This window comes from Benincasa hispida, chromosome 9 (genome assembly GCF_027475165.1).
Source record: "Benincasa hispida cultivar pf3 chromosome 9, pf3_genome.v1.1, whole genome shotgun sequence".
Lineage (NCBI taxonomy): Eukaryota > Viridiplantae > Streptophyta > Magnoliopsida > Cucurbitales > Cucurbitaceae > Benincasa > Benincasa hispida.
This window is the reverse complement of record NC_143486.1, coordinates 41,881,186-41,907,087: the sequence shown is the minus strand read 5'-3', so window position 1 is coordinate 41,907,087 and position 25,902 is coordinate 41,881,186. Positions and strand designations below refer to the sequence as shown.

At 34.4% G+C, this 25,902-nt stretch overlaps 1 protein-coding gene across 1 annotated transcript; it reads right to left on the bottom strand.

Annotated features, from left to right (window-relative positions):
- Positions 1-23: 23 nt before the first annotated feature.
- On the bottom strand, positions 24-17,603 carry LOC120084709 (pathogen-related protein-like). Its single transcript, XM_090317085.1, has 5 exons — positions 17,469-17,603; positions 16,676-16,741; positions 801-1,008; positions 433-722; positions 24-337 (listed from the first exon to the last, which is right to left on the bottom strand). The coding sequence occupies exons 1-5, from the start codon at positions 17,601-17,603 to the stop codon at positions 287-289; spliced, it is 750 nt and encodes a 249-aa protein (XP_090173211.1). The 3' UTR covers positions 24-286.
- Between the last annotated feature and the right edge of the window lie 8,299 nt (positions 17,604-25,902).

Below are 25,902 nucleotides of genomic sequence, written 5' to 3'. Positions count from 1 at the left end.
GTGGTGACACAACCATTGAAAAAGATTTGATTTGATACATTGCTTTTGAAAGATAACATTGTACTTGAAACCTTGCTTTGTCATACATGTCACTTTATTTTTGTTTAAAGCATAAAGCAAAGTAATAGTTGATGAATATATTGACCATTACAACATTGATTCAAGAGTTCATTCAAAGGGTTTTCTCCATTATCCTAAGTTTTTAAGCATTGGACAGCTTGAGAGTTCATTCCCTTTCTCAGTAGAATCATCCAGCTTAGGGACCCTTCGCAAGAGGTCCAAGCAACTACAAGATCATAAAACTGCTCCACCTTACTATCTTCTTGTTCTCATCCAACTGCAAAAGTTCCAAAAGCCAAAGCTCAAAACCAATATGAACACTTTGGTGTTTAATATTCTGATGAAAGATCAAAGTTTGTTTGCCTTTTTTACCTCAAAGATTCCAATGCCATACAACTCAATCAATTCACCTGTGGGAGCATGCCCTTTGTAAGGACCCTCCATGTATGCCCAATGCCTGAACTTATACACGATCAGCGGTGGCCCTGTGTAAACCTGAACGATCTTAAGAGCAAACCCACATGGAAAAGTTGAGTTAAAAAGCTTATTAGATGTCTCTGCGGTTTCTTGTTTCGGGTCGTACAATCTGTACTCTGCAAGAAGAGAGGTTGAAGTGAACCATTGTACCCTCCTAACTTTCTTTCCTCCTCCAAGGGTCCTCCCTGTGAAATTAATGAAATTTGGAATTTAGTTATGAAGAAAACCCATTTGAAATTGAGTCTTGGATTGGAGATCTATACCATTGAAACTGAAAGTTATTTTGTTGGGATCCATTATTTTGTAGTCCTCAGGTACTACCTCGTTGATATTTTCCACTTCCCAACTCTTCACCAAGTTTTGCCCCTCTTCCTCCAGAGATTCAGGAGGCCAAATCTTTCCAAACACCAAAGGACAAAAGGGATTGGATATATTTACAGCACATTCTACATATCTTAGGCAGCATATTTTCTATAAAACGTTTTTAGAAGAAAGACTAATAAATGCTCTAGGTATTCTTTGGGCTCTGTTTAGTAATCATTTGATTTTTTTTTTTATTTTTAGATTTTAAAATTTATGTTTGTTTTCTCACCATTTTTTACTCATGGTTTTCATATTTTCCGTGTAAGGATATGAATTCTTTGCCAACTTCTAGAAACATAAATTTTCATAGTTTTCAAAGTTTGGCTTTGATTTTGAAAACTCTTAAAATATAGAGAACAAAAGATGGAAGTGGTGTTTGTAGACTTAAATTTCAACAATAGAAAACCAAAAACCAAATGATAATCAAATCGGGTCTTAGTGTTTTAAAATTTTTTGGAAGCTTTATTTTTAACTCTATAATCAAAGAAAACTAAACAATATTTCTTAATCCTAATTCAAAAAATTCATGTCAAACACTACTTAATGTTGTGACAACTTTGCAATAATCCTAATTAAAGTGTTCCATTTGAAAACACCTTACCTTCATTACTTTTAGAACACTACTATTTTAGGGGGAATTTTGTCATCCCTAACTTCTACAAAATATTCATGTGAGTGGAGCTATGTTAATATTGGCGTAAAAATATATCAACTTTTACCCTTGCCAAAGTGCCTTTTTTTTTCCTTCATCTTTTAATTTTATAAAATCGAACAGTAAATTATGATAAATATTATATCTCTATATACCTTAAATTTAAGGGGGGAAACATTGATACATCCTCGGCAACACTCATTTTTTTGCAATGCATCTTGTTGTCCAAACATAATTTATCACGTGGCGAACTTTTCCTTATTCATTTTCTTAAATATATTTTTTATTTTTCTCTATGATATGGTTGGAATTACCTGTAAAAAGATTAGTACAGTCTAAGATGCTCCCACGTATTTTTTAACGATTCAATTCTTACCCTCTAGTAAACTTTGGTTTGGAAAATCAAAGATATATCCTTCAAGAAAAATTGTCACCTCATCATGTAACATCACTTTTCAATTAGTCAATAAACAGTCAAATTAACTAAGAAATTATCTAGAAGAATTTTCCAAATTCGAGACTAAAGTATATCTCTTGATACTTCGGGGACCAAATAAACACTAACTCAAACTTTATGGGACCAAAAAGTGCATTGTGCCCTAAAAAACACATTTAACATCAATAAATAAGTCTAGGTAAAAAATATGAAAAAGTTATAACTCTTTTATTCAAACTAATAGTATATGGATGATGTTGTGCAAGTGCACGCGTCAAAATATAATATAGTTCAAACGGCATTGGACGAGTATCGTCCTCAGGGAATGGGATTGATAATCTTCTAACTATTTTAGACATCATTCCAAGTTTACTTGGAGGATCGACTTTGATGCAAATAAAGTAAACTAATTCTAAGAAAGCAATAAAAGTGATTAAGTATGGAGACTTTCAACAAAGAGACGTTCTATGGAATAGACTGTCTTTTATGATTGAAAAAAAAAGTGTTTTTCGTCTTATTTTTCCTTCTTGTTTTAGAGTGCAAAATTTGTGTAATGCATTTTAAATAATAATAATCAAGAAAATCTGCTGTTTCTATATAGTAAAAAAAATTCACTTAAAAGAAATGGGTATGTTCATTACCAATTTCAATGGATTATCTTATTTGAACAATTATAATTTTGTGACTTGAAATATTTGAAGCACTTGGCAAAAAATTAAAAATAGAAAAATAAAATTCTATTTAAGTTTTGGATTATTCAGTTTTTTTATTAGCTCATCCTTTTGAAAAGAGATGAGCGGGTGAATAAGAAAAATTAATTAGGAATTAAATATATATATATATATATATATATTTATTTATGAAATATACATATTAATATTCATGGATCATACCGTTCATCTCACTTCCAATTCCTATCATAATAGGAGCAAGAGTTCTACTTTTTTTCAATGGAAACCAAAAACATTCGACGTATATGGTGTTTTTTGAGTATTTTATTGTTAAGTATAGTTATGATTTTTTCAGTTAACATGTCTATTGATCTATTAAATAGTAGTTATATATCAATATGTATGGTCTTGGACTATCAATAATAATTTGTCTTTAGAGTTGGGCTACTTAATTGATCCACTTACTTGTATTATGTTAATATTAATCACGACTGTTGGAATTATGGTTCTTATTTATAGTGACAATCATATATCTCATTATCAAGGATATTTGAGATTTTTTGCGTATATAAGTTTGTTCAATATGTCAATGTTAGGATTAGTTACTAGTTCGAATTTGATCCAAATTTGTATTTTTTGCGAATTGATTTGAATGTGTTACTAAACTCAATTGTTTTAACTCTTGAACCAATTAACACAACACCTAGATCTAGAAACTAGATAATTAAACAAAGCATTAAAATTCTTCATCAATAATATCTATCGTTTTCTGACAAGTCTAGTGTGTTAAAACGATAATCTAGCATGCATGATCTTATCTTAATCTTCTTGTTACAACAAGATAAAAGACCATAAAATCATTCAAATGTTGATCAAACATTCAAAAGTAGGGGTGTAATTGTTGGGGATTGTATCCTAAATCTCGTGATTTATAATGTATAAATAACGATATTCATTTATTTAATAAATAAGGAGTTATTTTATTTGAAATTTAGATTTGTGTAATTCAATCCAATAAATAAGATATGAGGTTATTTAATGTAACTTAAACATGTATGTGGTTGACATACAGGTATATCATATTTAAGTAATAACTTAAATGGTATGTAGTATATAGATTAGATTGAATGCCTTATCCTAGCGACACTACGGATACCACTAATACAAAATTGGGCTTTAATGTCGGTTTAAAACTGACATTATAGGGATACAATGTCGATTGAAAACTGACATTATAGTTTATAGAAGTTGATGTTACTTGATGTATAGTAAATATGCTTTTCAATAGTCACTCACTGAGCTAGTAACTCACTCTTTCCAATGTTTTATTTTTTTTCAGGTAGCGGTCAACTCCCCATAGGATAGTTGTATTGCTAGTCTGCCACTCGAGGTGCAAGTTTGAGGATTAAGAAAGAAAGAAAAAGAGCTTAGGTGGTTTAATAGTCTTGTCTTTACTTTTGGTCAACATGTACATATTAGGGACTAAGGAAAGTAAATTAGACCCATGGTGCTATGTGTATGTGAATATGTTGTGAAATATGTATAAACTTGGACACCTACTTAAGTTTTATAAGTATGAGATGTTTGTAGGAAGAAGATATGTATGCTAGGTTATGTTATCAGGTGTCTAAGGCTATTCTAGTAGGTGATGTTAGTAGGATAGACAATAGTTGCCATAAAAGGGTTGGTAAATATTGTCTTCACATCTCCTCCTAAGATAGGAAAAGGGTTTTGGGAAGGGGTGTGACAGCTCAAAATGATCTCTCTTGACCTCCATAAACTCTAAAACTCGACACGATGGTTGGCTGAAATCCTAGATTAAATAGGAAAAATTTACCATAATTAAACTAACGATACGATGCTGTGAAGAAAAATCGCTAGCCTTCGTGTGTATGCCACAACGCCGTGGTGCTGCTCTATTGAGCAATCTCTACGTTTCATCTTTAATCATAGTGTCACAACACTGCCCTGAAACTACCTCTCAGATTAGGGCGCTGCACATAGCACTATGGAGCTTCACAACAGCCCTTCTAGGCACTTTTTCTTCCCTTTTTTGGAGATCTAACCCTTCTTGTTTTTATTGGCAAAATTGGTCGTTTGATTGGAGGGAAAAGTGGGTGGGAAGGGGAATGGGTTTACAAAGTCCATGTTTGATTGGTGGGATTTGTTTATTTATCTTGGAAAAGGAAATTCTTAGGAATTGCATACCCATTGAGAAGTGTGGGTTTTCATTTCTTCTTCCGCTTCCTACCACGATTTTCCTTCCTTCCAGCCGTGAAATCATATAGTATTTTGTTACTCAGCAATCGTATAGCATTTGGTAAGCAATCGTGTAGCATTTGGTAAGCGATCGTATAACATTTGGTAGGCGATCGTATAGCATTTGGTAGGCGATCGTATAACATTTCGTTACTCAGTGATCGTGAAGCATTTGGTAAGCGATCGTGTATCATTTGGTAAGCGATCGTATAGCATTTGGTAGGCGATCGTATAGTATTAGATAGGTGATCGTATAGCATTTTGTTACGCCATGATCGTGTAGCATTTGGTAAGTGATCGTATAGCATTGGGTAGGCGATCGTATAGCATTTTGTTACTCAGTGATCGTCTAGCAGAGCTTAACGATCGTGTAGCAGAGCTAAACAATCATGTAGCCGAACTCAGCGATCGTGTAGCATTTGGTAAGCTATCGTATAGCATTTGATAGGCGATTGTATAGTATTGGGTAGGCGATCGTATAACGTTTTGTTACTTAGAGATCGTGTAGCGGAGCTCAATGATCGTGTAGATAATTTAAGCGATCGTATAGTATTTTGTAAACGATCGTGTAGTGGAGCTCATCGATCATGTAGATAATTTAAGCGATCATATTGTTACAAAATTGACAATTAAAGAACACAAAAAAAGAGAGCGTAAAGATAGAGAAGATCGACACACAGATATACATGGTTTACTAACAGTGTATTAGCTACGTCCACGGGCAGAGGGAGAACAGTATTATTAGCGAGACCCCCGTACTTGATTGTTCGAAGCACCAACAAACAGATTTAAGACATTTCAACAAATGTTTGATAGGGACAAGACCCTCAAACTATCTCCACAATGTTATGATATTGTCCACTTTGGGTATAAAACCTCATGGACTTGTTTTCACAATCTCAATTTTTTTTTTTAATTCCCACATACTATTTCTAGACATTGTTTTTCCATGCACAACCAAACATAGTCATCCTTGATTTCCGGTAATTTTATTTCCAGACATATAATTTTCAGACATCCGTAATTCTTGGGTATTGAGAAAACCTCGATCCAAACGACCCTTTAGCGTGTCAAGGACATGATAGCCAACTACATCACTACACCTTTTATTTTGTAAAATTGTTTTTTAGTTTTTTTATAATTCCAAAATAGGAAGAAAATGGCATTGCCCAAATCTGAACTGGAGACCTTCAGTGCGTAAGACTGACGTGATAACTAACTACACCACAACACCATTTATTTTATAAATTGATTTTTTAATTTCCTTTTAATTCTAGTTAGGTTTTATTCTTCCCTATTTACAAGCTTGATAACAATAAGACAAAAAGATAAAATAAACAATCCATTCACAAAAATAAATAAATAAAAAGAAAGAGGCATCGATCGGACTCGAATCGAAGTCCTTCAATGTGTTAGAAGGATGTCATAACTAACTCCACCACAACACCTTTAATTTTGTAAAATGATTTTTTTATTTTTTAAAATTCCAATTAGGTTTTATTCTTCCCTATTTACAAGCTTGATAATAGGAAGACAAATAGATAAAATAAACAATCCATTCATAAAAATAAATAAATAAAAAAAGTGGCATTGCATGAACTCGACGGAAGTCCTTCAGTGTGTTAGAAGGACATGATAACCCTACATCACAACACCTTTTATTTTGTTAAACAATTGTTAAATGAGAAATTTTAGATCCATCACAAATTGCCATGTCATTCATGACGAAATTCAAAATCATCAAATCTGGAACTAATTAGGAATTGACATGTGTCCCAAATTGGAATTGAAGACAAATTCTGATGACGCCACATGATTTCATCATCACCGTTGAATCAGATAAAATTAATTTGACCGAATTTGATATTATTATTTGGGTTAAAGTTCAAATAAGCTAAAAAATTTGCGGAATTTGATCTAAATATCAAATCAGACCCAAGTCTAACTAATCGAGCCCATGGACCAACCAAACCCAAGCCCACGAGGCCCATCAAAGAACTTTATAAATAGAGGAGTGCTCCTCATTTGTGGAGGGAGGAATTTTACATTCTAAAGAGCCTAGAGAGAATTCTCGGAAATACAAATATTCTTCCAAGACTTCACCATCACGCGCTTCGCTTCCTCAGATCAAGCGTACACATTCGACAGAGAGAGAATCAGAGGATCAAGCACTAGAGATCGAACTACATCGCATCAAATCAACATCAACATCAATACCAACTCAAGTTCAGCTTCACGAAATAAGTTTCTCCGGAAGCATCTTGCGAACATTAATCCTCCAAGAAGATCATCAAGCCTAAAGGCCGATCATCTAAGAAGATCAACAAGCCTAAAGGCCGATCGTAAGCCCAAAAGCCAATCATTCAAGAAGACCAACCAGTTTAAAGACTATAGTTTATTTTGAAAAGCATCAAAACATTGTGCATTCGAGATTGTACTCACTTTCTACAAAATTAATACAAATACAAAGTTCAAGTTCCACGAAATAAATTTCTCTTAAAATCTCGTGCGAACAACAATGATAAAATAAATAATCAATTCATAAAAATAAATAAATAAAAAGAAGGTGATGTTGCACAAACTTGAACCTGAGGCTTCAATACGTTAGACTAATGTGATAACTAACTACACCACAACACCTTTAATTTTGTAAATTCATATTTTATTATTATTTTTTATTTCAGTTAGGTTTTATTCTTCCCTATTTAAAAGATTGATAATAAGAAGACAAACAGATAAAATAAAAAATCCATTAAAAAAAATAAATAAAAAGAAAATGGCATCGCTCAAACTCAAACCGGAGACCTTCAATATGTTAAACTGATGTGATAACCAACTACACCACGATACCTGTTATTTTGTAAAATAATTTTTTACTTTTTTTTAATTCCAGTTACGTTTTATTATTCCCTATTTACATGCTTGATAACAGAAGACAAACAGATCAAATAAAAAATCCATTCACAAAAATAAATAAATAAAAAGAAAATGGCATCGCCTGGACTCGAATTGGAGACCTTTTTTTTTAAAATTCCAGTTAGATTTTATTCTTCCCTATTTACAAGCTTGATAACAAGAAGACAAATAGTTAAAATAAACAAACAATTCATAAAAATAAATAAACAAAAAGAAAGAGGCATCGAATCGAAGTCCTTCAATGTGTTAGAAGGATGTCATAACTAACTCCACCACCAAACCTTTAATTTTGTAAAATGATTTTTTTTTTTTTTTTTTTTTAAATTCCAATTAGGTTTTATTCTTCCCTATTTACAAGCTTGATAATAAGAAGACAAATAGATAAAATAAATAATCCATTCATAAAAATAAATAAATAAAGTGGCATCGCAAGAACTCAAACTAAAGACGTTTATTGTGTTACAAGGACATGATAACCAACTGCATCACAATACCTTTCATTTTGTTAAACAATTTTTTAGATTTTTTTTTTTTTAATTCCACTTAGCTTTTATTCTTCCCTATTTACATGATAACGGAAGACAAACAGATAAAATAAATAATCCATTCATAAAAATAAATAAAAAAAAGTGGCATTGCCCAAACTCAAACCGAAGGCCTTTTAATATGTTTGACTGACGTGATAACCAAATACAACACAACCCCTTTTATTTTGTAAAATTATTTATTATTATTTTTTAAATCCAGTTAGGTTTTATTCTTCCATATTTATAAGCTTGATAAAAGGAAGACAAATAGATAAAATAAACAATCCATTCATAAAAAATAAATAAACTTCAGTGTGTTAGACTGATGTGCTAATCTACATCACGACACCTTTTATTTCGTAAAATGATTTTTTAGTTATTTTTTAAATTCCAATTAGGTTTTATTCTTTCCTATTTACAAGCTTGATAACAGAATGACAAACAGATAAAATAAACAATTCATTTATAAAAATAAATAAAAAAAACGAAAGCTGCATCGCCTAGAGTCAAACTAGAGACCAATGAATTAAAGTAATGTGATAACCATGTACACCACAACACTTTTTTTTTTTTTTTTTTTTTTTTTTTTTTTTTTTTGTAAAATGATTTTTTAGTTTTTATTTTAATTTCAATTAGTTTTATTCTTCCTTATTTACAAGCTTGATAACAGGAAGATAAATAGATAAAATAGACAATCCATTCATAAAAATAAATAAATAAAATGAGAGTGGTGTCGCCCGTACTCAAATCAAAGACCTTTAGTGTGTTAAATTGACGTGATAACCCACTACACCATGACACCTTTTATTTTGTAAAATGATATTTTATATTTTATTTTATATATATTTTTAATTTCAGTTAGATTTTATTCTTCCCCATTTACAAGCTTGATAACAAAAAGAAAAACATATAAAATAAACAATCCATTCATAAAAATAAATAAATAAAAAAAGTGGTGTCGCTCGCACTAAAACCAGAGACCTACAATGTGTTAGCTTGATATGATAACCAACTACAATACAACACATTTCATTTTGTAAAATGATTTTTTAGTTTGTTTTTTAATTCCAGTTAGATTTTATTCTTCCCTATTTAGAAGCTTGATAATAGAAGACCGATAAAATAAACCATCCATTCATAAAAATAAATAAATAAAAAGAAAGTGGAATCACCCAAACTCCAATCGGAGACCTTTAGTATGTTAGAATGACGTGATAACTAATTACACCACAACATCTTTTATTTTGTAAAATGATTTTTTAGTTTTTTTTTTTTTTTAAATTTCAGTTAGGTTTTATTCTTCCCTATTTACAAGCTTGATAACAGGAAGACAAACAGAACATCTTCAGTGTGTTAGATTTGACGTGATAGCCAACGACACCACAACACTTTTTATTTTGGGGTTAACTAAACAAATCTATAATATGGTTATGTATACCCAACACCAAGATATTTACAGTTAGATTTATATGTATATATTTACCATTCATTATATGGCTCGTCGGTTTGGATAATCTATGATCTAATTACTTGTTAATTATGTCTAATCTCTAATCACCAAGTCGATGATTCATTTATTTAAAATATAAGCAATCTAATTTTTCTTCAAGTTTGTCTATGAAGGTGGTGGGATTGCTAATTTTTCTCTTATTTATATTCTAAGGTAAAGGTTTTGCTTTATTTCCTACGAATTATTAAACGAAGCACACTTCTTTTCCCGATGAATTATATTATTTTGGGAAAAATATCTTTTTGGTCTCATTTTGGGTCTAATTACCATTTGGTGATTTCAAAATATTACACATTTAGTCCTTAAGTTTTAAGTTTAGTTTTTTACTAAGTTTTAAAATGTTACAATTTTATCCCTGAAATTTGAGTTTTGTTTTAATTTGGTCTTTAGGTTTCAAGATTTTACATTTTTATTCTCAATTTTTCATTAAATACTTACTTTCAAACATTGACGTCAATGTCTCTTTATTTATTTAAAATAACTATGCAATGAAATTTAATTCTTAATCTTAAAATTGATGTAAAATAGTGAAACTTAATTAATTTTAACCACATTAATTATTTTAAATTTATTAATATACATTAAAACTAAAGATGGAAAATGAGTATTTAGTAAAAGATCGAGGTTAAAAGTATAAATATTGAAATCTATGACCAAATTAAAACAAAAACTCAAATATGGATAAGATTATAACATTTTGAATTCTAAACACTAAATTAAAAGCAAATTCAAAACTTATTAAATGTTTAACATTCTGAAACCTAAAGACGAAATAAAAATCAAACTCAAAAGATGAGGGCCAACAAAGGTATTTTTCTCTATTATGTACTATAATCTCATATATAAGAACATAAAAGTAATTTAAAAATTAGTAAATCACTAATTGAATCAAAAGTTTTACTCTAATACTATGTTAAATTATTAATTGATTCAAAAACTTAAATTGATGGATGAAGATAAATTTAATATTATATCAACCTTAAAAACAAAAATCAAAATCAACCGAAGTTTTACAAAAAGAGACACAAATTGCATATAATGTTGCCTTACAACTTCATTTTATACTCATATTATAAGAAAAATGAAGAGGATGACCACGATGACGAGGATTCCATATAACTGCACTAACAATTTTCATATTTATCGTTAAAAAACTTAGTATCCTTTGACTATTATGAAAATAACACGTAGTTTTTAAATTTTAGTTGATAACAATTTAGTTACTCTACTTTAAAATTTATAATAATTTAGTCTTTATATTTTATAATTTATATAATTTAGTTATGTTGAATGAGAAATTTTGGATCAATCACAAATTGTCACGTCATTCACTAAATTAATGACGAAATTCCAAATCATCCAATTTGGGACCAACTGAAGTTGACATGTGTCCCAAATTAAAGTTGAAGACAAATTCCGATGATGCACCGTTGTTTCATCATGACCGTTGAATCATATAAGATTAATTTGAGTCAATTTGATATTATTATTTGGGTTAAAATCCAACTAAGCCCAGAAATGGGCTAAATTTGACCAAAATGTCAAATCAGACCCAAATATAACTATTGGGCCCAAAGGCCTAGCCCATGGGTTAACCAAGCCCACCTGATAACTCTATAAATAGAAGAGCTTCCCTCTTGGGGTAAACAAATCTACAATTTAGAGAGCCCAAGAGAATTCACCAACAACCAGAAGACTCTTAGACTCCTGAAGTTGTAGACTTCCTTGAAGACACAAGTCTACTGAAAACACGAAAAAACTCTTCCAAGACTTTGACTTCAAGAATATCATGTGATTTGCTTTTTCAAGTTAAGCCATACATTCAATTGAAAGAGAATCAAAGGATGAAGTGTTAAAGATCGAACCATAACGCATCAAATCAACATCTACACAGACACAAACTCAAGCTCAACTTCACTAAACAAGTTTCTCCAAAAACCTTGTGCGAACAAATTGGCATGTCCAGTGGGACAACTCTACCTTTCATCTCTCTCAGCATCCAAACTGACATCAAAGAAAGTTGCATCGAAGGTAGCTGCTATAAGCGACTCCTACACGGGACCTGTTACTACAAGAATTTTTACCTATTATGATATTTTTTTCCAACACATTCATTTTCGTTGGCATAGGTGTATTTATCTTGACGAAAATTAAACGTGTCGGCCAAAATAGAGTAACATGTACATTTTTTTAAAAAAATTTATGCCGACGAAAATTGAAACTTTCCCGACAAAAATATGTGTGGGGAAAGGTCTTTAAAAACCTCTTCTTCTTGAAAGGTCTTTAAAAACCTCTTCTTCCTTTCCCCCCACATTTCTTTTCCCCTTAATTTTTTCCTTTCTCTATCCCTTCCCCCAACCTCCCGACCGCCGACTGCCCCCTCCTCCCCCATTTCGTTTTTATTCTGTGTCCCCTCCACCCCCACCGATCCAACCCTCCCCCCTTTCCATTCCCTTCTGTCCCCCCACCCTCATTTCCCTTTTCCCTTCTGCCACCCTCTCCCCCACCCCCACCGATTCAAACCCCCCATTCTGTTTCCCTTTTCCTTTTCGTCCCCCCATCGTCTCCCTTTTCCTTTCCGTTCCTTCTCTCTTCTCTGTTCCTTTTCCTCCCTCCACCCCCACCGATTCGCCCCTCCCCTCATGTCCCTATTATTTTCCCTTCCCCCTCCATTTTTTACACAAATGGCTACTGCTCCAACACCAAATGCTAACACATGCTACCTTCGCACACCGCATACTACTATCGCACACATTGGTTGGTTCTTCTTCTCTTTGCTTTTTTCTAATAATTATTGGTTTTGTTGCAAATTGGGATTAGGATATTTCTTTGTTTATGAATGAAATTGTTATTCTAACTTTGGTTTGTATATGGATGGATATAATGAAGGATGAATTATTTGTGTATTTTGGTTTTAATTTTGTACATGAGATTCATTTGTTAATATTGAAGTTTAATCTTTCATTTTTATGGATATAATATGCTTAAGTTTTAAAATGGAATTGCTAAGGATGTTTAAAGCAAATTAACTAAATTTCACACTTTTTACTTGCTAGTGTTAAATCATCAATTGACCCAAAAAACTTAAGTTGATAGGTAAAGGTAAATTTGATGTCATATCATCTAAAAAAACCCTAGTAAAGAGTCGTTTTGTTTGATTGATTAAAAATATTGTGAGGAAAAATGAAAATTTCAAAAAAGAAAGAAAGAAAGAAAGAAAGACAGAAAATGGAAAACATTTGACCCTTTAACTTCATTTATTTAGCTTTTATCAATAAAGGTTCACAATCGTAAATATTTGACTATTTTTCCTTACTAATGTTCTCGTCATATGCTTGATGCAGACCGCTTCTTCTGTAAAGTAAGAAGGAAAACTAGAAATGTAGTGATTTCTCTCTTGTTCTCATCATAAAGGCCAAGACTTAGAGATAATAGAATATCTCCTTCATATAGCCAAAACTTAGACATGCTCTATTCATTTAGTTCAACGATGAATAAGGATTGAATTAAGCTTAGAGATAGATTCTCAAGAGAGTGTATTGACGGTGGTGCACAATTCATGGAAGTGGCAAAGTGTCATGTAAATTGAGAGGGGAAAACGAGATGCCCGTGTAAAAATTGTTAGAATTCAATGTCTCAGACATTAGATGGAGTAAAAGGACATTTATTTGCTAATGGAATATATCCTTCATATAGTCAATGGATTTTCCATGGAGGACCGGTAAATAAAATCTCAATTTCAAAGAGTCAGGATTCCTTTAGCTCCTTCAGCGGATGATGGATTAAGGGAAGAACCTACTACACATAATGATACTGATGAGTTATTCAATCTTTTGAATGATTTGCAAGGACCGATGAGAAAAGGGCCATATGATGAAGATGAAGAAGACTTTGGAGATGAAATTCCTGAGAACATCAAACAAAGAGATACTTCAAACATTTTTAACGAGTTGATGGATGAAGCACGTAACCCGTTGTACTCTAGTTGCACAAAATTTTCCTCATTGAACTTCATGGTGAGATTGATGCATATTAAGGTTCTCAATAATTGGAGTAATAAATCTTTTGATATGTTACTAGATTTGTTGAAAGATGTCTTTTCAACTGGTACATGCATACCTAGTTCTTTTTATGAAGCCAAGAGGACATTACGTGACCTAAGACTAGGATATAATTCTATTCATGCTTACAAGTACGACTGCATTTCATTTTGGAAAAGATATTCTAATTGACAAAGTTGTCTAGTGTGTGGTGAGTCTCGATACAAAAAAAATAATGGCAAGAATAAGAAGGTCCAAACAAAATTTTACGTCATTTTCCATTAATATCGAGCTTGAAGCGATTGTTTTCATAAAAAAACATTGCTTATGAGATGCGAACATTGCTTATGAGATGCGATGGCATAAGGATAAATGAGTTGAAACCAATAATGTGTTGCGATCTGAAGGGTAGAAATGTTTTGATAGAGAGTTTCCTAAATTTGCTTCAGACCTAAGGAATGTTCGGTTATCCTTAGCTTCCGATGGATTTAATCTATTTAGGAATATGAGTACTGCATATTGTGTGGCCCGTGATGCTTGTTCCTTACTATTTGCCACCATGAAAATGCATGAAGGAATCTAATTTTTTTTTTTTTTCATGTCTTTAGTTATACCAGAACCAAAGTCTCTTGGAAAAGAAATAGATGTCTATTTATAACCACTTATTGAAGAGTTGAAAGAGTTATGGAAAAATGGTGTGTACACTTTCGATGGCATGAGTTGGGGGTACTTTCAGTTACGTGCATGTTTGTTGTGAACCATTAATGACTTTCCTACATACTAGGACTTGTCAGGATAGAGTACCAAAGGTTATAAAGTATGTCCCATTTGTAAACAAGATAGATCATTGTTTAAGATAAGAGGAAAAATTTCTGTCATGGGTCATCGACATTATCTTCCAGATAACCACAATTGGCTTAAGAGTAAGCAATATGATGGTAAATTGGAGCGTAGACCTCCACCCATTGTAATGAATGGAGATGAGATCCTAGAACAAGTCAATGCACTAAATTTTCTAGTACTAAGTAAGCATCCATCCAAATGGATAAGGAAAAAAAGGACTATTAATTGGACAAAAAAAGTATAGTTTTTGAGCTCCCATACTGGTCTAAACTAATGTTAGGACATAATTTAGATGTCATGCATATTGAAAAAAACATATGCGATAGCTTGCTTGGGACTTTGATGAATATTTAAGGAAAAATGAAAGACACGACGAATGCCCGTTTGTACCTTGAAGATTTGAATATATGAAAGGACTTATACTTATAGAAAGAAGGATCTAAATTTGTAAAACCACATGCGACATATACTTTTACTACAAGTGAGAAGATAGCTTTTTGTAAGTTTTTGAAGTCAATTAAGTTTCCTGATGGGTTTGCCCAAAATATATCATGATGTGTTAGTGTGAATGATGGAAAATTATTGGGATTAAAGACTCATAACTCTTATATTGTACTCCAATGACTTATTCCTATTGGTAACAGTTATGGTTATGGTAGTCACTTCAAATATGAATGATGTAAAATTATGCAGTTATGGTAGCCACTTCAAATATGAGCATTTTAGTGGATTTAGGAACTTCATTTATTTGTTTTGTGGCTATCCGGCAGTTATGGTAGTCACTTTAAATATGTGTGTTTTAGTGTACTTATTGCCACTTTGTGATTTAAATGGCGTTTAAGTGGAACTAGGATACGTTTGTAGCATAGGGGAGGGGGGTGTATATGTTGTAATTGTTTTTTAGATTGTCTAGAAGCCTACTTATGCTCTTTAAAGGAATTTTGTTCTTGGATTTATTTGTAGAGATCCGAGAGTTGAGTTATATGCTTTTGGGACTATCAAACGATGGGTTTAGCCTTGAAATAAATTTAAGTGGATTTAGAGGGGAGGGATTCACTTCGACGTTTTCTATGCATTTTGTCACACCCCACCCCGAGCCCGCCTCCTAAGCCCGAGGAAAGGCGTGAGGGACCGTAGATACCACCTTTTAGTGATGATACCTACTGCCTAATTGAAACCTCTGTACTCTCAGTCAACTTTAAGTCAAGGAATAAACAACAACTGATTTAATTAGCCCATTTTATTACAACAGTGTAACGTTTATACAACTCCAAGACTTAACTACAAAGTTTACAACAACACTTTTAAAACCTTGGATGTGTGACTGTGGCTTGTGGCAAACCTTGACCTTAGCAGCACCCTAGAACTTCTCACCTTCTGCTATCTGGAAAAAAAAAACATGAAAGAAAAGAATGAGCTTCACAATGCTCAGTGAATGGTAAGCAACTTCTAGTGTTATACAAGCATATCATAAATACGAGGTTAACTTTGAATGAGCCTACTCTCAACTCTATCTACATGCACGATAAATAGCTAAACTGATAACTACTTAGAATGAGTATGTTTTCTACCTATACACATGGTAGATAGTTAACTGATACTAATCATAAATGCTTACTCTCTTACGTTCCCTCTATTCCCTATGGGCACATAGCTCCCCGCTTATGGGCTCAGAAACTAGGCCTGCTGGCCCCCTGACCATCCCATATGAGGTTCTTCCCACAGGCTCAGAAACTAGACTTCTCGGTCCCCTGACCATCCCGTGAGGTTCCATTCGAGGCTTAGGAACTAGGTCTATTGACCCCCCGACCATCCTGATCACATAATCTCATTCTCATGCTAAATACTCATTCATAACATAAGGATATACAATTTACTCTAAAATATATGCTTTAAGAATTAAAGGTAAAGCACCACTCACCTTGGTTAGGTAAGAATCTTCATCTTTAGAAGTTCCTTGATCTTCTCGAGCTCCTATTTTGAAATCCTAAAATTCAGATTCAACTTTAATCTCAAATTACTTATTGTTCCACACTATATTTCGAGATACTTTCTTCTACAAACATGCTCTAAAATGTCTCCGAAAGCTTACCTTAAAATATTAGCTCAGATCTCTTCGTGGTTTGGCCAGAATCATCAAAACATTAAGACTAGCCGATAGCTCGACTAACTGTCTTTTCTTCACTCTCCAGCCCGATTCCTTAGAGCTTCTTCTCCGGAAGCCCAACCTTGAAAACTAGACTCTCTCATCTTTCAGGTGGCTTTGGAATCACTTAGAGCGCACGGGTATTCTGGGAGAACTCTTCGTCCTAATTTGATGCTACTTCTAGACTTCACTGTCCGACAACATCTCTTCCTCTTGGAACTTCTTGATCAACACATGGTTTTGCTACCAACGTATGCCCTTCATGATCAATGCATAGTCTACTCCAAATATACCTTCTAACACTCTTCTTTACACTCTTTGAAGAGGATTTGGCTTATGGATTGAAGAAACAATCTGTGGTGGTATTTATAGGCTAAAAGAAATGATCATTCTCATCTTTTAAGGCTTCTAATGCAAGACACCTCCTATTCTTGAAATGTTTACACCATGTTTTGCCACCACCTAATTCCTTTGCCATTCACCTACTCTTATGCCACTCACCTGCTTGAGTTATCTTCCTCATGCATAAGACTTGCTTTGCATGAAACTTAATTCATCTAGCTTCTACTAACTCAAGTCTCAACCTTCTCTCGGTGTAGCCATTTGTCTGGATGAGCTCATCAGCCTTGCGTAATTCAAGCCTTAGCACTGATCCATCATTTAGTCCATCATGCTGCTCTTGCACATCATCTCTTAGCTTCATCGTCTAATGAACCTCTCACTGTCGCTTAACATTCAACCTTCTCACTGTCTCTTACTATAACCAATCGTCTAGTGCCTGCGTCCATCACATAGCACTAACGCCCGATCATGTAGCTTAATCATTTATTAAACATCTCGCTCTCAGTGATCTCGCTCTCAACGATCTCGCACATAGTGCATCACATAGTTGCTGTGCCCATCCTTTAGCTCTATCGTGTAGCGCTGATGCCTTATCGTCTAACGCATCTGCCTATCGTTTAACGCGTCTGCTTATCGTGCAACGCCATTGCCCAGCGTCTACGTCTAGCGTTTGGCCTATCGCGTAGCGCCATCATGTAGTCTACCGCTTAGTGCCCGCGCATCATCTAGCGTTTCAGCTTATCGTCTAGCGCCTACTCATCGCTTAACGCTCTCTTTAGTGCTATCGTCTAGCGCTATTGTCCAGCTTCTACGCTTATCGTCTAACGCTTACATTGATCGTGTAGTGCCATCTCCTATCATGTAGCTTTATCATCTAGCACATCACTTCACATCGTTTAGCACCGCCTACAACTACACGATTGTCTAGCGCTTCATTCAACGCTCGCACAGAGCTATACGATCGTCTGTCCAACATCTTGTGCTCTCTCTCGATCTCTCTGCTCTTGCTCACGCAGCCTCAACGCATGAGCAACTCTTGGCAATGCCTCTTGCCATTGCTTCAGCCAACATGCGTCCTACCTCACAAACGTGTGGTTGCCTTCGGCTTTATAGTACACTTAGCCTCATCTCATGCGTTAATGTTTCCTAAAACCCAACACATGGCTTCTTTTTGGCTTCAAACTTAGCCAAATTTCACCAATTAAGGCTTACCTCAAAGCTACTCAAGGAAAATCTATTCAACACTTAGAAATTTCTTTGTCTTCAACATAAGATTTAACTTATACTTAGTTAATTCCCTTAATTATCTGCTTAAGTAGGGAAATTGAAATCTGGGTTTCACATATTTGTTGCTACTTTATGGTTTAAATGGCGTTTAAGTGGAGCTGGGACACGTTCGTAGCTTGGAGGGGGGAAGAGGGGATGTATATGTTGTAATTATGTTTTAGATTATCTTGAAGCCTAATTGTGGACTTTAAAGGAATAAGTTTTTGGCTTATTTATAGGGATCCGATAGTTATGGAGGTTTAAAGAGTGTTCATCTATTTGTTTAAGTGGATTTACGACATGCTCGTACTGTGGGAGAGGGGTTCACGTCTTAATTATAACCATTTTAATCTTTTTTTACATAGTAAAATCCTTGTTTGTTGTGTTCATGTTTTAATTATGAACATTGACAACATGTTTGTAGCTTGAGAGAGGAATCATTCCTCATAACCATTTTAAACATTTTGTTTTTCATATTTCAGGTTGTTCGTGTAAATTCTTAAAGATCATTTTTTTTGGAGATTGCGAGAAGATTTTGTGACATGATTATTTAGTTTGGTTTAGTATCTCACTTATTTTGGCTTAGGGAAGATTAAACTTTTTTTTTTTTTTTTTTTTTTTTTTTTTGTATAGGGGATTTGTAAAAAGTTAGAAAAGCTCAAATTTAATGGTATATACAGTTTTTGTTCGTAAAATTTTATAGCATGTGTATTGAATATTAGTCTTATTTTTAAATATATAAACTTACTTTGTTATATTTATCCCCAATTGATTTGTTTGAAGATTAATTTTTGTTTGTGCATAATTAAGTATTAAGGAAATAAAAAATTAGTTATTTAATTATTACAAAAAATATATAAAACTATAGACAACTTATGCCGATGCAAATAAATGTTGGCAGAAATCTGTCTATTGAACTATTTTTTTTTGTTTAGGACTATGCTTTTCCCGACGCAAATTTTATTTTGTTGAGAAAAAACATATGCCGACACAAGCAATTTTGTTTCTGAAAATGGTATTTATGCTAACGAAAATAGTTTTTGTCAGGAGGAACTTCTCCCAACATGGATACGACGATAATTATGCTAATGCAAAAAAATGCGTTGGCATAACATATCCCGACATTTTTAATACTTTGCCCGGCGTTTTTTTGTGTGCGAAAAAGTAAAAAATTTTGTAGTGTGTCACCCGTAGTCGTTCAAAGGAGGTGATGCAAGAGCAAAAACAAGGTTCCATCATCGTGCACAACATCTTGAGGTAGATGACAAAATCTCCTAAAGGCGGGATTGTCATCAAGGAGAATCCTAGAGAGAAAACCATCGGAGGTTTTCACAGTGCAAAGCGAGATCGTCCCAATTTCGTTATTTCATAGAATTTACAAAATTACATAATAAAGAAGGAAAAAAGATTATGGATTCTAAATAAACTTACAGCATGCTAATTTCCAAAGAAAAAAGAAAGTAAAAACATTACCTTTGAAGAAAACCTTCTTCAAGATCTTCCATGAACATATCTTGATCCGGTCTTCCAAAAGCGACACCACCAAACGGAGCCTCTGTATTCTGCTTAGGGTTGAGAACTAGGCAGGAGTTGTGGACTCTGCCTTAGGGTTTTTGGAAAAAGGGAAGGAGATGGAGAGAAAAAGCGGGATTTTTTCTTCTCTGTGAGCTTTTTCTAGAGAGAACCATTCTCTCACCGTTTCATGGAGGATGATGAATGAGAGCCATTCATCTTCCCTACATCATGTAATTGACGAGAGATTAGAGGAAGGGAGTTGTAATTCCCTCCCTTTAAGTAAAATTAATTTAAAATAATTTAAATTAGTAATATATATATATAACTATTTTATTATATATATATACACTATATGTTATATTAAATATAACATATAGCCTATAGTTTTATATTGCATCGAATACAACATAACCTATAGTTTTAATTTCTCTCAATAATACATGGCATTTAATATAAATCACATTTATATTAAAATCAACTATATGAATCTCACTCATATAATTAATATTTAAATCATATCCAAATATTTAATTCCTCTTAACTTATTTATGGTATTTAATATAAATCATACTTATATTAAATTTAATTACATGAATCTCATTCATATAATTAGTATTTGAATCATATTCAAATTCCTCTCGAATTACTTTAAATTATAATGTATCAAATACATTTTATTAATTATATCACATATATAATTAATTTAATTAATTATATCATATATAACTAATTTCTTCAATTAATTTGAACATTTCAAATTGATCAAAAAATAATTCTCAATTAAATCCATGTTGAGCTACAGGGGACCTTATAGACTTGTAGATTGAAGCTCCAACGGTACTTGGATAATTAATTGAACTCTTTAATTAAATTACCCAACATCCATTAACTGCCGGTCATTCCACTAAAGATCGACAACTGCACTCTTCATACTATAGATAAATTTCTGTGTCCATTATATATAACCAATCAACAGTGCAATGACTCTTCACAAATTGCTCGTAAGTATAGCTAGGCCAAAATTACCGTTTTGCCCTTGTAGTTACATCAAACTCCTTAAGTACCACTGATTTCTCTAATGAACAATAAGTCATAGTCCAACTATAACCAAGTTCCTCTCGGGCCAAGAGAGGGTGTGACCGAGAGGGGGTGTGACCACTATGTTCAAGCCCCAGAATCAGCCCTTAAGGGAGTAATTTATCTACTTGCCCCGATATTGGAGAATGAGTGAATTCCGTCTTGTGTAGCTGTGTTCCCAGCTCCCTAACTAGAGGAATCTCCAAAATGGTAGGCCTATTGAGTTGGTAATCTGGCTACTCTCACCCATACAAATCAAAGGACTGTCTTCATGAGCAGGAGATCATAACTCACTCAAGATACAGGTCATGTCACCGATGGTCATCCTAGTGAAAGTCTCTATCATCAACAACATTATATAATGAGACTAACCATTTCATGGTCTAGTCTTATACAAACTCTTTGTATAGGTTATCCCTGCTCACATGTCTCCACATGAATGATCAGGATCAGATCACTTGTAGCACTTTACAACATTTGTAACACCTACAAAGTGAGTCGTATCCGTAGTGTCACCAGGATAAGGTACCCAATATTATCTATCTACTATAGACCATTTAGGTTATTATTTTAACAAGATCCACCTGTATGTCTCTACATACTTTTTTAAATTACATAAAATAACCTAGGATCTTTAGTTTATTGGATTGAGTGTTTTCTTATAAAATTAAAATTATTTTATTAATAACAATTTGTTTATACAATGTTTACAAACTACGAGAATACGAGAGTTTTAGGACACCAATCCCAAAAAATCCCTTGTTTGACAACTCTACTTCTGCCTCTAGCAAGTTAAAAAGGGAATCACATCCGAATGTGATTTCTGTCACGATGGTGGACGTAACAGCCGAGGCAGCCATGGCAGAAATGGAAAGAAAGATAAATTTTCTGATGAAGGCCATTGAGGAGCGAGATCATGAGATTGCTACCTTGAGAGAATAGATGTAGTCTCGCGAAGATGCTGAATCAAGCCAATCTTCTACTGTCAAAGAAAATGACAAAGGAAAGACCGTGTTGCAGGAAAATTAGCTGTAACAATCAGCTTCTATTTCCTCTCTATCGGTCCAGCAGCTGTAAGATATGATCATGATTTCCATAAAGGCTGAATATGGAGGCCCACCTCAAACATCTTTTATGTATTCCAAGTCGTACACCTAGAGAATTGACAACTTGAGAATGCCTGCTGGGTACCAACCTCCGAAGTTCCAGCAATTCGATGGGAAGGGCAACCCGAAGCAATACATTGCTCACTTTGTGGAGATATGCGAGAACGTGGGAACTAGGGGAGATCTGCTAGTCAAGTAGTTTGTCAGAACTCTCAAAGGAAACCCTTTTGACAGATACATTGACTTAGAACCTGAGACAATCGATAGTTGGGAGCAGCTTGAGAGGGGATTCTTGAATTGTTTCTACAGCACCAGATGCTCTATCAGTATAATGGAGTTGACAAATGCCAAACAATGGAAAGGGGAGCCGATCATTAACTACATCAATCGAATTGTCTTCTATAGAAATGTGCACCCAAGGTATGCACTGGGGACTACTCTATATTCTGTAGGGAATAAAGCCCTATACATTTGAAGAATTGGAAGCTCGCACCCATGATATGGAGTTAAGCATCGCTAATAAGGGAACGAAGGATTTCCTAATCCTTGAGATGAAGAAGGATAAGAAACAGATAAAGGGCGTTGAAAAGATCGTGAAAGGCACCGCAAAGGAATCAATGGTCGTCCATGCGACCTCGTTGAAGTTTTGTTCGAAAGGGAAGGAAAAGAGAATTAAAAAGAAAGACGATGGAGGCAAAAGACGCCGCCTGACTTTGAAGAAGAGGTAAGGAAAAGCTTATCTGTTTTTTAACTTTGATGTCACGGATATGCTCGAGCAACTGCTAGAAAAGCAGCGTATCCAGCTACCGAAATGTAAACGACCGGAACAAGTAGGAAAGCTAGATGATCCTAACTACTGCAAGAGCACAGGGTCGTTAACCACCTGGTCGAAAAATGCTTCATGCTAAAGGAGTTGATTTTAAGGTTGGCCTGGGAAAGAAAGATTGAGCTAAACCTAGACGAAGTTGCTCAAACAAATCACGCCACAGTGGTAGTAACTCCGAGCACTCCAACATCGATTATATGTATGATGAAAAAGAGAGCTTGGTCTAATTTGGACCCTCGAACCTATGGTTGTACGGTTTCAGCAAGAGATCTTGTTAGGATTGATGTTCTAAATCTCATAGATTCCTATAGTTTGTAATTGTAATGTACAAACATTTTATTTATGTAATAAAATATTTGATGTTTTCTTTCAAAATTAGTTGCATTAACCACAAACCAATAAACTAACATCCAGGGTTATCTTATAGCTTAAACATGTATGTAGAGATATAGGGGTGGATCATATTTAAGTGATAACCTAAATGGTCTGTAGTAGATGGATAAGGCTAGATACCTTATCCTGGTGACACTACGAGTATGACCCATTTTATAGGTGTTACAATTGTTGTAAAGTGCTACAAATGTTCGAATCATGATCATTCATGTAGAGACATGTGAGCGGGGATATTCTATACAAAGGATTTTGTATAAGATCGGACCACGAAATGTTTAGTCTCATTATATAATGTCGTTCATAATAGAGACTTACATTTCACCAAGATGACCATAGGTAACATGACTTGAATCCTGAGTGAGTTGTAGACTCCTACCTATGAGAGCGGTCCTTTGATTTGTATAGGAGAGAGTGGCAAGATCATCGACTCAACAAGCCTATCATTTTAGGGATTCTTCTGATTGAGGATCTGGAAACATAGCTACACAAGAAGGAAATCACTCCTTCCCCAATGTCGGGAAGTTGAAAAGTTTAAAGAGTATAAGGTTGAAGTTGAAAACTTGTTAGGTAAGAAGATAAAAACACTACGATCTAATCGTGGTGGAGAGTATATGGACCTCCAATTCCAGAACTATATGATAGAACATGGGATTTCGTCCCAACTCTCGGCTCCTTGTACACCTCAGCAGAATGGTGTATCAAAAAAGGAGAAACAGGATATTGTTGGACATGGTTCGGTCTATGATGAGTTATGCTCATCTTTCAGACTCGTTTTGGGGTTATGTCATGCAGACTACATGTTATATCCTAAATACCGTTCCCTCGAAAAGTGTTTCTGAAACACCTTTTGAGTTATGGAGAGGCTGTAAAAGTAGTTTATGCCACTCAGGATTTGGGGTTGTCCGACACATGTGCTAGTGACTAACCCAAAAAAGTTGGAACCACGTTCGAAGGTTTGCCTCTTCGTGGGCTACCCCAAGGAAATGAGAGGAGGATACTTCTATGATCCAAGTGAGAACAAAGTGCTTGTTTCCACTAATGCTATTTTCTTGGAAGAAGATCACATGAGGGATCATAAGCCACGAAGTAAGCTTATTTTACGTGAGATCTCAAGTGAGACTAAGACTACTGAGGGTTCAATAAGAGTTGTTGAACAGGCCGACAGATCAACAAAAGTTGTTGAGGTCGGAAAATCTAGTCAACCAGCTCAAGGGTTGAGACGCCTCGACGTAGTGGGAGGTTATGAACCCACCAGATCGCTACATGTGTTTGACTGAAGCCCAAATCGTCATTATGAATGATGAGGTCGAGAATCCGTTGTCTTTTAAGAAATCAATGCAGGATGTTGATCACTGGACAGCGGTCAAGACGATCCTCAAGTATCCTCGGAAAACGAGGGTCTACATACTTATGTATGGAGCTAAGGATCTGATCCTTACGGAATATAACATTGCTAATCCCTTTACAAAGGCCTTCACGGCTAACATGTTTGAGGGTCACCTGGATAGTCTTGGTCTGCGGGACATGCGACATCTTGTCTAGGGCAAGTAGGAGATGATACTAGGGTATGCCCTAGTTTATTGTATATTGTACATTTTTATATTGTATTGTACATTAGTCTCCCGAGTCATTAGGACAAGTGAGAGATTGTTGGGATTAGTGTCCTAATTCTTCCGGAGTCTCGTTGTTTTGTAAAGATACACATTGTTCAATGAATAAAATAAGTGTTATTTAATTCTGTCATTTACTTATATCCAATAAACAAAGCTCCTGGTATCTTATGTGAACTTAAGCATGTATATGTGATATACAAGTGGATCATGCCTTAAATGATAACCTAAATCGGTCTGTAGTATAAGGATTAAGGTGAGATACCTGATCCTGGTGACACTACGGATACGAACCACTTTGTAGAAGTTTGCAAGTGTTATAAACTACTACATATGGTTGATCCTGACCATTCATGTCGAGACGTGGAGCGAGGGTGTCCTATACAAAGAGTTGGTATAAGACCTGGACCACGAGATGACTAGACTCTGTATATAACATCGTTGATACTAGAGACTTACATCTCACCTAAACAACCATAGGTGACACGACCTCAATCCTGAGTGTTTTGTGAACTCCTGCTTTTGCGGGTGGTCCTTTGATTAGTATGGGTGAGAGTGGCCAGATTGCCAACTTAATATGCCTACCTTTTTGAGGATTTGTCTGATCTGGGAGCTGGGAACTCAATCCATAAGATGGAATTCACTCTTTTCTCGAAGCAGGGATAAGTAGAGAGATTGCTCCCTTAAGGGCTGATTCCGGGGCTTGAACATAGTGGCCACAGCTTCTCCTTGGAAGAGAAGACTCAGCCATAATAGAACTATGACTTATATTCATTAGAGGGATCAATGGTACTTAAGGAGACAGATGTAACTATAGAGACATAACGGTTATTGGCCAGTTGTACTTACGAGCAATTTGTGAAGGCT